This window comes from Crassostrea angulata, chromosome 6 (assembly GCF_025612915.1).
Source record: "Crassostrea angulata isolate pt1a10 chromosome 6, ASM2561291v2, whole genome shotgun sequence".
Classification (NCBI taxonomy): domain Eukaryota; kingdom Metazoa; phylum Mollusca; class Bivalvia; order Ostreida; family Ostreidae; genus Magallana; species Magallana angulata.
In genome coordinates, this window is record NC_069116.1 from 13,754,280 (window position 1) to 13,772,255 (window position 17,976).

Below are 17,976 nucleotides of genomic sequence, written 5' to 3' on the forward strand. Positions count from 1 at the left end.
TTAAGATATAGATTTCTAAAGGGTTTTTTCCTGAAAGCAGTGATCGAGGGATGTGACGTACCTCTCGACTGATCACTAGTCAGTCACTCGATAAAACAGAAGGTCAGCATGAACATTATTACATCATACTTATACACTTACTAAAATGTCTGACTTCGTCTGCAGTGTCAACAGCAGCAAGCATTGTAACAGTTATGACAAGGTCGCATGCTTCATTTCGGCATTCATCTTTACAGTTCTACTCCCACACAATGTCTCCCTTCTCTCTAAACATTTTGAACAACATTATGTATAAAATGCCTAAAAATGGATGAATTTTTGCATTATGCTTTTACTAATTTCACCGAGGTTTAATGCATTGAGGCATACAAAATCTTTCTATTCATAAAAAGTAAAGAATTTAATAGTTTTTCTTAAATTGGTGAACAATCTTTTTGATACTTCTAGTATGTGATTAAATCAATAGAAATTTAAGACATAAGATTATTACTGCATGTATTTTCATGCTATAATTACTATATACCAGTATTAGCAAACCTAATCAGTTAATTATGTAAGACATAAGTTTATGTAGAATATATGAGTACAAATTAAGGAAGGGCAAAAGCTATTAACTTTAAATCATTTTTAGTGCATCTTGAGACAGCCTGCACTGCACTATAAGGTGACAAATGCATGCATTCAAGGAAATTCAATTTTCACACAATTTCACTTTCATTACATTATCCTATTAGGGGGGAAACAGTTTGTAAATGAAGATAGACATTAAAGACCAAATTTGACCTACTTGTGTGCAGAATGTTATGGGGAATTTTAATGTACAATATATTTTAGAGAAAGGCCCAACACTTGACAGCATTGTATATAAGTGTCCTAATTTCAGTCCCTGTCTCATGCCACTTAAGCTGTCGAGAAATTTCAAGGACAGTTTCCTCTATTGTACTTGTGTGTGAGTGATACTTGTCTTTTTTTAGGATGGGCATATGTCTCATAAAGTCTCTTAACAGCGGATCTAGTTTCCACAAAGAATACAGTAAAAATAGCCGCACTGTTGCTTAATCCAGATTTAGAAGGAATGCAGGGTGCATTTTTTATCTCATTCCATTCCGAAAATAATTTGCTTATCAGGAGATTAATGGCGTTTTTAACATGATATGTCTCATTTTGTTACACATTGTTATTTAGTTAATCACCGCGGAATGGATGTAGATTAGACCAGAATAAAAAAAGATTTACTTTTTCCTATCCATGTTTAGATTGTGTATTTCAGGTCTTGTCCATAAACTTGGCAATCATAATGAAGAATTTGGAATCACAGACAGTCTAGCCTGCTGTGAGGGATTGTTATTAGCCTCGGCCTTCTGCCTCGACAAAGGACTTGGATATATAAATGGTAACAAACAATTATCTATCAAAGATTTATGATGACCATGAATTTTTACATAGATGAGCATTGCATTGCTTCAAATTTTACAAAAACTACAGTTCTGCCGATGGCTTAAGTACGAGTCTAGGAGAGCAGACGGGGGATGGTCTTATGCAATGTAGACAGACATTAAGTGATTCTGTGTGGTATTTGGCATATATTTATGGAATCTGCATTTTTATGTCGATTATCGTAACAATCGGGGGTTGCATGTACCATTCATGCTGTAGAGGCTGACAGCCAATTTTGTTACCATCGTGAGAAGATCTCCTTTAGAACACAATGTTGCACAGAGCACCAGACTCAATTTTACATTCCAATGGTTTGAACTTCACACATGGGAGAACAGTCTTTGCTTCAAAACAACTTTTTTTTCAAGGCCATTTCCTGTTTGTGTCTCAATGGAGATATGCGGATTCTAGTTCATTCATTGTAATATTTTGCTAGGCTACTTAAATTACTGATGGCCTGAAAGCAAAACTCTGTAAGATGTCTTTTGTACCAATTTCAAGGTCAACATTCAAGGTTATTGTCATACTATCAATTTTAATAAAATGCAGAGGAATTTTCTCCATATATATATTAATGATAAAACACTTATTTCTGAGTACTTCAAGTAGGACCTGACAATAAAAATATAAACACGTAAATTATCTTGTGATTTTTTAAGTAGCCCTTTCGCTCTCTTTTGTATGACAAAAATATATAACAGTTTTACTAAGTTTTAGTTAATTGGTAGCTAATATTAAATAAGGTTGACAGTTGTTTTTGCATCAGTTTCACCATTTTAAATATATTTACCCTACATTAAAACAGCAGAGTGCAGTTTTCATGGAACTGAAAAAAATTAAATTCTGAGAATAGTGAATAAATCTTTTTTAGTGACTTAACTTTTGTAGACCTTCAGTAAGACAGCTTTGACCCTGAAAAGCAAAATGAAACAAATCATGATTGTCATTGAAAAAAAAATGATTTGAATTGATTTAAATTAAGATTTTTTTTTTTAAGTATTAGCTTGAAAAAATCATATAAATTTACTTAGTTGGATTGCAAGTTATCCATGGATAATATCCATAAATGGATTTGAGAAATCAGACTTGAGTAACAAATCAAATTCACTGAGAGCCAAATGAATGATTACATATTTCCTGTCTTTCTGTTTTTAATTATTTATTTTTTCAATAGTCAGGTCTGCTGAAGGAGAGAAATACTTTTGCAGTCTTGATGATGAGGAGACGGACAGAATTATGTCTATATGTTCTTCCAAACTGTCAGACTCGTGGGTTATCATTTCTGCAGGTGTCCAATTGAAAGTCTGGAACCAAACTTCAAATGCAAGGTAAATTAGGATTTTTTTTTTCTCTCAGAATTTCCTTCTTAATTTCAACATAAAAATGAAATTGAAAATAATACAGATGTATAGATTTCCGTTTTTATTTTAGCCCTGAACTTTTAATTGATTAGCTGATCAATAAACGTTACTACTAATCAGCTGTCACCTGCATTTAGGGAGATATTAAACTTAAAAAATATATATATATATTTTTGTCTCTAGAATTATCATAAGAAGTCTGGATTTTTCTTATGATTTTTTTTTTTCAACTTTAAAGTTTGATAACCACCTCCAAATTAAAAATAAATTTGGAACCACAAAACTATTCATAACTTGTTTCTTAAGGCAGTTATGACACTCATTTATCTTATTTCGTATTTCCTAATGCCCACTTTATTAAAAGTTCTTTTCATTGTTTTAAACTTGACTTGTGGGTCACCTGATTGAGGTAGCAAGGAACCCTGGGGCAAAATGTCTGCTCGTTACACATGGCGCCACCTAGTTCAAAGTCTTAGTCACTGACTCTGTCCTTTGTCTTGGGAAGGTGATCCAGTGTTTTTCTTTTTTTAACAGTACAGTATCATCATGTGTTGTATACCATATTGTATCCAATTAATATTCATTCATTAACTTTCACTATGAAATTGAGAGGCAAGAGTAAGCCTGTAAAGGCTTTAAGTCTATGTGTCATACTCCTTGCACAACCTCCATTGTTCTGAATGACAGCAGTTTCCTAGATCTCAAGAAGTGTGGCATTTATCACAGTTGTCTGGATCATTCTCAACCAGGGTTTTTTTCTCTTCGAATGTAACTAAACATTTGTTCAATGCTAATCTTGCTTTGTCTGTCATCAGACAACAGCATGATCATTGTATTTCAAAAGAAAATCCTGACCTGACCTAAAACCGGATGCTTGAAGCAATTATCAAATGATGAATTGGTTTCTATTCATTCATACTTAATTTTTGTAAAAGAAGGAAATTTGTACTGATTAAGATGATATTGGTAGTATGAACACTGTCTATTCCCAGAAGAAGGTGGTCCAATGTCATCTGAAGTGTTTCACCACTGAATGTAGCCATATAAACTTAAAACTTTGTTAATGTTAAACACACAATAGATATTATTCTGTATTTTAAAACATTTCCAAAATCTTTTCATAAAAAGAAACTCAATGGATTTATTACAAATTCAGATTTGCAGTTTAAAATTTATATATGAGTGGATATTACTTTGAGAAGTTGCAGTTTTAGTTTTATTTTTTTAAACAAATATGTTTCCTACCCTTTTAATGAACAGCTGTGAGTGTTATATCACTTTTTTGTCCCGAGAAGAAGATATGGTGGATTCTGACTGCCTGCAAGCTCAATTTGAAATTGACTGATGATGACCTTGAAAATTTTGTGTCATTCATTTATGACCTTGACCTCGAAAGTTACATTAAGAAAACTTGTCTTCAACTCCCAAAGGACAGTATTGACAAAGATCGATAATTTTAAAGATAGAGCCCAAAACTATTTTGATAACCATTCACTTGAAATACCATTTATGCCTGGCAATTTTCACAATGATCTAATTTTCACCTTTTGTTTGCTATCACTTTTATATCGCAAAATATTCAATGCGCAGAAATTATATCCGGTGTTGCTTGGTATATGAAAATTTTTAAATCGCAAAAATAGACTGACACAAATAAAATAAGTTACACATTTTCCCCATTTCAGTGCCACAAGAAAAGAAAACCCCTGTATAAGCATAGGATATAAAATCAAAAAGTGTGATTGAAAAATGTATGAACGAACCATAGGAGATCAGTAATTTAAATGTACATGTAGTACTGGTACATAAATGACCAATAAGAATGCTGTATTCTATTTTTAAAAGTAACATTTTGTACTTCTGGTAAACATTTTTTTTACAACATTTCCTTCAGTCAGTTTATAGTGTATAATAATATTTCAGTGAAAACTCTTTAAAATATTTCAAATTTTTAAGTTGAAGAAATGTTATTTGCTTCAAATAAGCAAGCAAATAACATGTTTTTCTTGTTTGTAATTAATGAGGCAACTTTTTTTTTCTCTGTTTAAAAGTACACCAGCCTCTGCACTTTATGTAAAGTCGATATATTAAGAGCTGATCTGCCGAGGTGAAAGCTTAGACACGTCACAAGTACTTTGTCAAAAGTTTAAATTTATTCATTGAATATTATTTTTATTATTGAACTAGCATATATATCATCCCCTCTGTCATGTATTGATGCCGTCGGACCCCAAGATTTAATCCCCTTCATTCAGAGACATTCTTGAATGGTATTTAGACCCTAGTTTAGGGTTATAGATACGTCTTGTCACAAAGGCTTGTGAAAATAAGAATTCAATTGAATGAAGGTGACATTTAATTATAAAAACTCTTAAACTGAAATTGACATGTTTGAATACTACATACATCAAATATCAAGTACCGGGTTTTCTGTATCTGTATTTAGATCTATCTTTGGCCCACTGACTTTTCATTTTTTGTAGATTTGGTTGTTTCATCTTTTACACAGCATAAAACAATGTTCTAAATTTGTATTTAAATTATCATCATTCTCAGATGTCTTGCATATTATTTTCCTTTTTTTTTAAATATTTTAATAGTTCAAGACCATTTTCTTTGAGAATTCTGCATTGAATTGCTGTCTACAGGAAATATCAAGATGTATTTTTAAACAGTCTAGTACAAGTCACTTGGCACAGAATGGTATTTCATTATGTAAAATACAACAAAAATGCAGTAAGCCACTTGAGTTCACTTTAAATTATTCTAACAGCATCTACGGCAAGTATACCTAATGACAACACGAAATAGCATGATATTTTTCCAACATTCAGAGTTTTGACGCAATTATCTAATTTTATTATAAGGAGGAATTACAAAGTACTAAATGACATTTCAGTATATATGACTCAAGTTTTAAGAAATTGTACTTTCAGTTTGGTACCGACCAACACCATGAGGTACCTTTTAATTTTTTATCTGTTACACCTTTGTAATTTGTATTCTTAATATTTTATCATTAATTAATTTAGATAAGACTCTTGTTCAATTAAGTAAATGAAAACGATATTTTTATTTAATTATTTTTTGTGTATTGATTAATAAATTTTTGTGAGTCAGAACTCAAATAAGACTCTTGTTCATATAAAGTAAATAAAAAAGATATTTTTATATTAATTGTTTTTTGTATATTAATTAATTAATTTTTATAGTCAGAATACAGAAGAAATACAGCACAATGTTAACTTTAGGGGGGGGGGGGGGACAAAAATACCGTCAACTAAAAAGAAGTGGTTATTTTTTTTATATTTCCATAAAATATGGTTCCTAGCTGGGCTGAAAACTGCACGATTTAATGACGTAGAAGAAAACATCATTAAAAGCAAGCATATTTTTCTCGGAAAGCTATTGGAAAAATATGCAGTTTCCCCTTCTGAAGAATAAAACGTAATGGTAATTGATAAAAGAAAAAAATTGATTGTATGCAATGGCCATGAATTATGGACAAGTTTTTTGTTAGGAAGCTGAAAAATATATTTATAATTCATGTTTCAAGGGGTTTATTTTTGTTCACTTTCCCATTATAGAAACTTAAAGTCTTTTAAAGTACATATTCTGTTGAATTAATTGCCTTACATATAGTTATTAGAATTTTTTTTTTTTTATTTCCAAGTAAAATGGTATTGTTATTTGTATAACTACTGCTGCATTAATCATTCATTTATGGTTGAAAGGTGTCACTCTGATAGGAAACTCACAACTGTTTAAAAGGTTGGTAGAATGAAAAATGATAGGTAAAATTATAATTATCAAAAACCTCAAAATGAAGATATGTCAGAAAACAACATTATTCTAATTTTAAAACCCATCAATTTGTGATAATATATTTCTGTAGTAGCTGCCAAAACAAAAAGTGTTCTTAGAAAATAAAAAAAATAAAAATTGTTTTCTTAGAAGAAACATCCTAATATTTGAATTAAATCATGGATATTAAAAAATATTTAATGTGTAAAATTAATAAGGAATAGAGTTTTAAGTTTATAATATAAATAAGTTTTAATGCATCATTTCCAATAAGCACTACCGCCTCTTTTTCTATATCAAAATCAAGTCATATCTTAGAGAAACAGAGCATGTTAATCAGGGGCAGAGATTATTTATAGGGAGTCCAGAGAAATAGCATTTTTCATCAGAAAATAAAAGTTCAAGAAGAGACCAAGCTGTTTATAGGCTAGAACGAAATACCCATATCAATACAGATGTCAACTACATCCGATCTGCAAGAGCTAGACAATGCCCGAGTTCACCTGTTATTAATTTGAATAGCTATCTGCAATTTTTAAAAAAATTAATATCTTATTTTTGCAATCGTCACTGAATTACCTATGAATCTCCATTAAAGAGAGGCTGAATTTTAAACCACGTTCCACCTGAGTGGCCTGTGTTGTGTGAATAGAATTACTATGCAGTGATTTGCACTTCTCTGTCTAATCAATATGTGTCCCCTGAATTATTGACCAACTAATGCTTCATGATATAAACACACCTTCTCATTAATCAGTTTCAAATAAAGGGGATGAACTGAGTAATGTTCACCTTTAACCTTTCTGCATGCGATATTAACAGCTGTCCTTGATTTTTTAATGGTTGCTTGATGAATGTTTTTTAGGCATCATTATCGTTGTAAATTTTCATCACCTTTCTGTAGATTTCATTTACCTATGTAAATTTGACATAATCCACTAGGCCTCTTCATGCATTATACATGTAATTAGTGCTATTTCTTTCATCTAATTGAAACACAGGTGTTTATAATAAATTTGTTCCTCTTTGCCCATGTGTCTGTCAGTTTTCCACACTGTAACAGTAGGCTTTATTTTTTAGGTTTTCATATACCCTTTTATAACTTAATTAGTGGAAGGAGACATTTTTTATCAGCAATGTTTTTATTTATAAACTTTTCATTATTTCTTATATATAAAGTGTGTAAAAACAAGAAAAAAAGTTTTGATTTGGTCCAGGATATAGATTTCAAAACATAATATGAATAGTTGATTTCTGTGGCTATCAATGGGAATTTTGTTAAAAATTGAAAGAATGTTGCCTCTTACAAAATCCGTTTGAATATCAAAAAAGTAAGTTTAAATTTATAAAATTAATAGTTGGTGAAAGAAAAAAGACAATAACTTGTCAAATGTATCCGTCATTCTGTCTTTTTATTACTGTAATTCAAAAGGTTAAGGAAAACGTTTGGTTTGGTTAAGTATGTACAGGTTGATAAATGAGATTGAATTCAATGTTACATAGACATCCTTCTTTATTGGTCATTCACTTTACCAAACAGAATATGCTTTAAGAGCCTTCGAAAATTAAAAAAAAATGAGCATACATTAAAAAGGGTACTAGTATATATTTAGTTGGGCGTAGCAACCTGAAAGCGTTTGTGAAACAAATTTCAAATTCTTTTAACAAAACATTTTCATCCCATAAATATTTTGTATACAAAAGTTGACCTTATGAATGTGAATGACTTGGAAATACGTCATGAATGATAAACAAGAGATGGATTCGGCCTTCATATGTTGGAGTTGATTGTTAAGAGGTGCATGTACAATGGGACAAGCCAAAACTGTGCCATCCTAACCTAGCTTGAGGGAACCGGAAAAGCCGTTCCTCTATTAATTATTGGTAACGAAATGCCAAAGGTCCCACCAAAATCTTTCATCTCGAGGTGGGATGACTATTAACCCATGGAAAGACTGTAAATAATTCAACAAATAAGACAAAGTCGAAAGGTCTGTATCATTCGGTGATACGAAGACCTATTGTCATTGTACTCAATATCCAGTCAATGCATTCTTACGTAATGTACTTCACTCTTTAATAATAAGTATCTGGGATGATTTTTTGAAAATGACCAATGTGCACTTGTCCCGAGTGTTTCCTGGTTAATACGTCAGACATCATATTGATCCGAAAGTCAAAGCGCGGAAAAAAGGGGAAATATGTCGTTGCCAAAGGAACACCTCTCGTGCACTGGTTCATCCGGCTGTGTAGTTTATTTCGGGAAATGCTCTCTTGGTTACCTTTTATATATAAAGGAAAACAAACACATTTGTTGGAGATAAAATGCAACTAGTACAAAGATGTGCAGATCGTTGCTTTACCATATAAATTTCTGGTAAAGGACCTTGAATTTAATAAACAACCGATAAACAGTCAATTATACAAAAACGAAAAGACAACAACATAGTGAAAACAACAGCAATTAAAACACCCACATAAACAAGCATTTACTCCACCCTCAATGCTTTCAAATTCTGTCCTTGTGGAAGGCCTTGGAAGATGTTAATGTCCTGTGAAGATCATCAACAAAAACATTACGCTTATAGTTTTTATGGGCAAAAAATAACAGGCATTAATTGTAATCGTAAATCATGTAAATCATACAACAAAGACTTTTTGAGACAAAAGTGAACATCTTTGATGGCGATCGGGATTAGCTCGAGTCGGAGCAACATCCTCTAGAGCAGACGACATCCAACCAACCGTATCTGGTCGATGGCCCGCGATATCTCGGCTAATTGAATTAAGGGGGCACTGAACACGCCTTTTGAGGGAGGTCATCAGACGCGTCCAAGGTTACCAGTTAGACTACCTGCCGTAAATCACATCATCCCGAATGATTAAAAAAAACGGAACAAAGGGATTCTTCTGGAGTAATGTAAACATTATATTAACAGAGCAATAGCCACAAATGAACCCCATCTCATTTCCCTCGCCAAAAAAGGTATAAAATAGTAAAAAGTTCATTGATTCAGATGACTCCTCGTGGGCGTGTGGTGAATCAACAACTAAGTCTTTGCAATGAGACTGCAGTTCATCATCTGTCTTTTCAATGCAACATCAAACGTTCACCTGATTAGCTGCAGGGAGGGACAAGAAAGCAGATGAATCGCCTAAGACTGTTCAGATACTACTGTATGTCCTTGGGATATCCTTGTTTCTTTCACTCCAGTTCCATCCCCTCCTCGTGCCTGCACACAAGGCTGAGCCCTGTACTATCGATTTCACATCTCTTCTTGCCTCTTTTCTTGATTTATTGACCGGAGAGGTTTTTTAATATAGAGCAGGGTGAACGACTTTTTGTCGACGTCACTGTTGGGAATAAATGGGGTGAATGATCTTTCGCTCTTTTATCTCTCTTTCCCTCTTTCTTTCCTCAGTTTTCTTTTGTCTTTTATCTCACTTTCCCTCTCTTTCTATATATCTGTCTGCCTGTCTGTTTTCTATAAACAAATCAATTTGTTCAATATTTTGCCTATTATCAAACATCCACGCCTTTGCAATCTTAAATAGCTTGAAGTCCTTGATGTATTTGAATAATCATTATGAGTTTTGTGCGACCTTTCTCAACATATGTCAGAATCATAAAACATGAAAACCTGTTTCTATTTTCGATCTAATCGTCAATAGAAGTTCTGCCACTGAATTAACCCAGTTTCTCAAGAGTAAAAGTGCGCGTTTCATGTACCATGAAGGGAAAAAAATCAGCCAATCTAATTACTCCTCTTAATTTAGATATCCTTTTCCCCTTCACCGCTCAGGTGATGATTAAATGACTTCTGAAATGGGGTTTAATAATTCTTTTCATCTACTCTAATCACGTTCAAACACAGGCCCGATTTTAAAGCAAGGACTGAAGTGAAGTGGTTCAGTTTCATTAAGTGTTATTGATTCCAGAACCGAGATGTTTGTTGGATCCGGATCGGAATTGATGACGTCATTGTCCTTGATTTATAATAAATTAGAAGATGCCTGATAAATTTGATGAATTAAGAAGATGACCTCATACCGCTCCACGCCTGTTTGGTATTGTCTCTGGGTAATTACCGGCTTGTACCAGGCTAAGATAAAAGGTTTTACAACCCGAACTTGGATGACCCGTATCTAATTGTCAGTTAAGTTGGCGAATTCCGACAGAGGCGCTGTACTCTCTAAAACTCTCTGAACAATAAGTGCGTAACAGGTCTAAGTTTATCACAATTTGATGAATGATGATTACTTTATTTTTATCCTGACAAAGCGTTCTTTTTCGTTCTTATTCGGTCCTTTCTTTAAAATTCTTTTTTTCTTTGTAGTCAAGGGAAAAGAAATCCACAACGAATGCTTTAATTTGTTACATTATTACTTTCAGATTCTGATGGGTATCACTTATTTTCATAAAGTACCAAGTGATTCTTTCGATGTTACAATTTTTATTTGTATGTAACTTTATCAACAATTCTTGATTTGAAATCATTTCTGTGTATCATGTGTATCTGATTTGTGAACATTTACTTTTTCGTAGAAAGCGACTCTTTTTGTGTGTGTAGAATTCAAGATGTTCTGAAGATCCCCGAATTTAAAGAATTACTTTGGAATCATTTTTATTAGTGGGGGTCAATTTTCTTGCTTAGCCAACATTTTCCTGGTTCGTGGGGACGTAATTTCGTTGGTAGCAAGTTTTATTTCGTTAATAGATATTAAACAAATGCTTGTACATGTATAAACGTTCGCGAGGATATAAATTCGTGGGGAAGGGTTACCCACGAAAGCCACGAACATTGCTCACCAACGAACAATGATGATTCCACAATAATACAGAAATATCACCGATCCAATCCAATCCTATATGATTAATTGTATAATTTATGGGGATTAAAACACCTTTTTTTGTACTTAGAACCATTTTAACAAGACCTTGGACTTTCGGTTGGAGGTAGCTATCTATTTCTTGCGTCAAAACAAGTTAAAAATGACGCGGTTTCAAGCGAAATATGCACCGATTGCGTAAGTCTTAGCTAAAAAGCCAGGCAAATCTTGTTGATTTCAAATAGTAATGGCTAAGTAGCCAGCAATGAAACAGACAGGCCTACGTTACATTGCTGTTTGACACAACTACCCAAAGTCCAAGCTCTTGTTAAAATGGTTCTAGTTGGAAAAATTTTTCATTATAATTCGATAAAAAAAAAAGCTTCTCAAGTTACTCCTTCCCCCGATTTTTCACAATAAAAAATATATACATTACGAATGCAAGTACATTAAGAAGTCATAAAACATATCATAACATTTGTCAGAAAAAGAATACTCATATAAACGTGCGTGGTACATTTTACGGTGTTCTTAAAAGAACGCGTAGCTCTATCCTATAAGTTGGCTTTCTCAGAGCAGGGAATGGGGGTGGCTTATGAAGACATGCATTCTTAATATCGTCAATGTATTAAAGATTAATTGCTCTTGTAAATTTTGAATTTACCGGGTTGCAGTAAGTACAGAATTTATAAGGTGGAAAATATGATATATACCTTAAAAGGGTATGCATGTACCAATGAAGATTTTTTGACCTTAACAAACTTAAGAAAACTGAATTGGCATCTGAATGACATCTACCCGTGCTCATAACCTTTATATCGAATACAAATCTGGGGAAAAGGTTGTTAGCATGTTTCCCCACGTGGCTTGGAGATGTTCTCAATAAGAGACAATGTCTGTCCAATATTTGTACTCGCCAGCCGTGTACGTATATTGTTGCAACTCGACACTTGTCGGTGGAATCAATCCTTTGTTTCCACTGGCTTCTAGTGTAACAAGATGCCTCTTCCACTGATGACCAGTCGCGATGTCCAGAATTTAGGTGGAATGATGTAGAAAAACATATTATTTACACTTATTGCAATTACTGTATTAACCTATTGATAAGCTTTTGCGTCAGAGTTGACATTTCTGCTGTTAATTGTCCTACATGTAAAAATCTAAGACGTTTGTTTGAGAAAAGGAAATAAGTTTAGCTGACGATTTTCAAAAATCACAGCCAAAACCAAGTGACAAAACCCAAAACTATGGAGTCAAATGCTTACGTTTTGTGTCATTTAAAATTTACGTTACATAAAAACCTTCTTTGTATCAATTGAAGGTTCTTTTTTATAATTTTAATCGTCTATGATTAAAAATACATCCACCACTGAAAAAATATTGGTATGTCCCATTAGTAACCCCTTTAACCCTAACCTCAGAGTAACTGGTCAGAAGTTGTTAGTAGTTGCGGAACCATTTTAACAAGAGCTTGGACTTATAGTTGCGTAGTTGCGTCAAACTGCATTGTAACGTCGTCCTGTCTATTTCATTACTGGCCACTCAGCCATGGCTCTTTGAAATCAACACGATTTGGCTGTCTTTTGAGCTAAAAGTACGCATTCTAGGTATATTTCACTTGAAACCAGTGTCATTATTAACTTGGTATGATGCAAAAAAATAGCTCGTCATACCGAAAGTCCAAGGTCTTGTTGAAATAATTCTAAGTAGTCTATTGACGAGTCTATACAACTTTGTTAAGACTTTTACAATAACGTGTAGATACATATCAAAATTCCTATCGAAAGATTCAAAGAAATCCTTAGTTTAATTTTATAAAATTTCTGTGGGAAAATTTTATTTCATGAATCAATAAAAAAAATTGTCACCGACTTTCTAGAATTGAGGTGACTCAACAATGCACTGGGGACAAAATCCTATTTTCCGACACAAACATGACAAAGCACAGACTCTCTTCTACGTATATCACACAAACAAGTCGACAACTTCTGTTACCATGGTAACTCGGTCAACATCCGTCCGTACTCAGTATTTAAGTTAATTGATGTCTCTTACTTTTATGCACGTGTAGATCAGTCGTTTTCATAAGCTGTGAATGTACCTTATCTTGATTTGGATTCAATAAATGGTACCACTTCCTTTTTTAGGGGTGGCGGATTGTCTTTAGATGTAATGATTACACATTATCACAGACTTGTATTCCATCGAGTTGATATCTTTTTTATGTTCTAGGTATATCCGCCCCGACGCCAGGCGGGTTAAGCCGTCGTATTATTTGGGGCTTACCAAATCGCCACGGCATTCGGATGTCGAGTCCGACCTTGAAAGTAGCGAATCGGAATCGGAATTGGAATCGTATGACCTTATTGATGACGAACCTGGTGCACCAAGTCCAAGCTGGAAGTCTTGGTGTGTCGTGGTGTAGGCAGCCCACTAATGAGTAGGACTGGGAAGCAGATGTTTGCTCAGACTTAGACTACATCATCTGCAAAGAGTCGAATGACTTTAAATAGAGACCAATTTTGCATTTTGCGGACAGAAAGACTCTATTTCTGTTACAGGAATGACATTAATCACTAATGGTCCAACTAATCATTCAGATTTTTGTATCAGTATTTTCTTGGTATTGTTTCTGGTAACGTTAGTTGAAGAAGACTATTACTGATATAATTTCAGCATATGAAAGCTTTAAGACTACTGCATGTTTCTGCTGTCCGTTTATTTATTCTTTATGAATATCCTCGGATCCAGAAAATACATGTATAAACTTGTTAATTCGGTAGAAAATGTATGCTGACTGGATGGTTATACAGATTTCATATTTGCAAATTACTTTGTATTTCCAACTTTGTTGGGGGAGGCCGGAAGCGATTGTTCATCGTGCATCGTACTTTTTGACCCTCTGCCTGCACTGTCATTGTGTTTGTTACATGATATAGACACGTGCTCAGCGTGCATAAGTCCGTTAATAAAAAAACATTGAATCAAACAAGTTATTGATCAATATTTTTTCCATCATTGCATAATGACGCTAATACCGTCTGTTACTGTTGCAAGGACGTATTACGTCCGAAGTGTGTCCTCTATGCTGAAAAATCTCGATACGGTGCAGGTCCCTGGACTGCATTTAAAACGCAATTATCTTGTAACACGCCGAAAATTTAAATTGACGAAACTTGAAAGGAAAAAGATCCATTATTATAAAGATAAACTGTGTGCTACGTGGTACAGGTGCTCCCACCGAAGGCCAAGCTCTGATGAATAAAAAAAAATGAGATAAGAAATAGGTGCCCAAGGGTAGTAAAGTTGGTGGGGGTATGTAAGGTCAAATAGATTATAAGATTTAGGGAGGAAATCGTCAATGGTGCTGAATGTTTCATTCATATGTAATCTATGAATAAATTCTGATCGGCGGGCCGCATAGTTGAATAATAGGAAGTGTCTTATTACCAAGGTAAATCTTAATTATATTCACGACAGAAAACTCATCAGGTTTCAAGATATTATAATTCGTTTATAAAAGGTGTACTTGAAAGGTACACTCTTTGGCTTTGTTCTTCAAAAAATCAAAAAAGTGAGTTTTATTGATTTCATAGAGTACATCTAATCAACACTATCGGGCAGCCGAAGGTAACGAAGTTTGGTCTTTAGCTGAATTCTGACGAAATACAAACGTTTTGTTGTTGACGATAAAAGTGCAGCTCTTAAAACTTTCAGTTAATTAGCATGCAAAGAGAACACCAGTTTAAATAGCTGTTTAAGACGTCCGGAACGGCACGACTTGGTTCTGTGTTATTTATTGTTGTAAGATTAATTATCAGAGGTCTCTAAAGCCCATGTCATCTTGATCTTGATGTATTTTTAACTACGCGGATTTCTGAAATCTGTCACTATTCAAGGCCTGTTAAAATTATATGTACATGTGCATAGAATTTATTAAAAAGATTAAAAGTACAGAACAGAATCATTGTATAACAATAATTTCTCTCTCTCTCTCTCTCTCTCTCTCTCTCTCTCTCTCTCTCTCTCTCTCTCTCTCTCTCTCCTCCCTGACCTAGTTCTAGAAGATGACCTTCGCTAATTTCATTCCAATTACGACAGGTATTAATCATTCATTCTGTGTGAAATTAATGATAAATCAAGACGAAGGAACACCTATATCATTAAAGCTAACTACAGAAATGTAAGAATGGGAACTCTATGCTATAGTAATTCATCTTCAGTATTTCCGGAAAATCAACCGAGGGGATGATTTGCCTTAAATTAGCACGTACGCCATTGCCATTCACTTGAAAAATCAGAGTACTGAAGGATACAATCGCAGATTCTTTTTTTATTATTATATACACCCGTTTATAAATACAGAGGGACTGATCTTGTATGCAGGTACATGTATATCAAATACATCGCTGTGAAGCATTTTCTGAAATAGACTTAATAAAAGACTTTATTGTACTTAAACCAATATGAAATAACTTAAATATATATTGGACTGTTTAGCACCACGCAATTTTCAATTTTTAATTAATTCATTTTTCCTTGATGTCACCCAGTTTTTTTCAGCTTTAAATCCAATCTATATTTCATGTTTTTTTTGGGGTTTTTTTTTTTGGGGGGGGGGGGGTCAGTGCTATAATTTTTAATGATTATAATAAATTTGAAGATGGGGGTATAAGATAGCGCAAATGCCCATTCGGTTTAGTCGTGAAATACAATTTTGAGTTTATTTTTTTCCATTCAAATATATTATAATACAAGTTTGCAAAAGTACAATATCTAACTATATTCACTTTTGAATATATTTTACAAAAGGTAAGATAAAAAAAAATATTACCATATGTTTTGGTGGTATCGAACCCACAACATAAAAAGCCTTGTGGTATAAGGAGACCTAATGTCTGGTGCTTTATAATTAACCACGGAGCCATTTCAGTCGCAACAAATTGCGCTATTTAAATGCTACATACGACTTTGGCCACGAATTTACGGACTTGTATTATTTTTTAAAACTTTCAATTGTCGAGATACAAAATGATATTTTTAATGTATAGTGGGTCATCTCTCCACTTTTTTATTGATTGAAATTGGTTTAACTTCCATTATACCTTATTTTGACAATGAGAAAAATATGGAGCATAGACCCACTCTATAAAAGAAAAGGCATTGAAGTTCTAAAAAATGGCACAATTTGGAGGTTTTGATACATATACGCCAGTTTGAATAAACATATCTTGAGTATTGATCATATTTAATCAATGATATGTTAAATATATATTGTTTTGAATGACCTTTGAAAATTAATCAGATTAGTTTAAATTTTTGTTTTTCAGTATCTTGTCCATTCTTTTGTGGGCATTTTACACGCCTTATCCACCCATCTTCTTTACCCAGAGAAGATATTTATGTTATATATTCATCAAAATAGTTTTAAAAGAACATTTTTTGTTGTAGGTAGTACTATCGTATGTTGAAATAAGTCATGTGTGAACGATGTTTTTTACGAGTCGGTCCCCTTTTTTCGTTATATAAGTATACATATCTATTATCATAATATCTTGAATAATATGCTATGTTTGAGACGATGGCCGATAACCCATTCATCGATACAATAACAAATTTACTGTACAATTGTTACAAATATTCCTGATGGCGTTGGCCGATTTTATAAGCAAGGAGTGTGTCTGCAGAGTTTGCTGCAGATTCTAATTATATAACACGAACACAGAAATTATATTAAGGACGATCGATCCCCTGGAGCTGCAAGAAATTAACGATGAAGTACGTGCGGTAAAAATTCACGACAATTCAAGAAGTGATGTTTGGGCCCACATCTTAGGAGCTTGTTTCCGGGTGACGCTTAGATGTATTTCTGCCGGGGAACCTTAAGAACTGACACATAGGTTAACGAGGCGAGATGCAGTTTGGTTCTGCAAGTTCAATGGTGAATTAAAAATAACGCCAATCAGTCTTAATTCTTGATTGATATAAATGACAGTCACTAATGAACTGAAAAGGCTGTTTTCTCTGTATGTTTCTCTAACGGTATCTTTTCATCTCGAAAACCATTTGAATCTTAATCAATACCACCGCCATACTTTGTTTTATTGAAATCTGTGTCTATTTCCGTCCGATGTGTATTTTTCCGAGGTCTGTGATGACGTCAATCCCGTTATTCGTTCGGCTGCAGACGACAGGGCCTTTAAGACTCCCAGATTTTGATCTTAATTAAATGTCTAAAATAGATACTTCTCATTGTTCTTGATGCGTATCCAATGACTACAGATATATTTATGTAGAAATTTTGGCTTTATATATGTATACTATACTCTTTATAGAAATGAGGTTGTATATTTATATCTCCTCACAGCAGCGATTTATCTCGTAACTTTAATATTTATAAGGAACATTACTTGACATTTTGATTAATTTTCATTACACACTTGGACTTTCGCATGTCATCTTGGAAGAGGAATAGCTCAGGCACAGTCAGCGCTGTTCATGTACATGTACATATCAAACGCTGTATTTCAGCTAAATTGCAATT

General features: G+C 33.5%; 1 protein-coding gene across 2 annotated transcripts in view; it reads left to right on the top strand.

Moving 5' to 3' along the window:
• LOC128187156 (uncharacterized WD repeat-containing protein alr2800-like) overlaps window positions 1-14,424 on the top strand; it is a 30,450-nt gene extending 16,026 nt beyond the window's left edge. For both annotated transcript variants that reach the window (XM_052857401.1, XM_052857402.1), the window contains 3 exons: window positions 1,271-1,393; window positions 2,612-2,765; window positions 13,665-14,424. In XM_052857401.1, coding sequence (XP_052713361.1) covers window positions 1,271-1,393; window positions 2,612-2,765; window positions 13,665-13,857 — 470 coding nt within the window. In that variant the 3' untranslated portion in view covers window positions 13,858-14,424. The remainder of the gene's footprint in view (window positions 1-1,270; window positions 1,394-2,611; window positions 2,766-13,664) is intronic.
• Window positions 14,425-17,976: the final 3,552 nt, after the last annotated feature.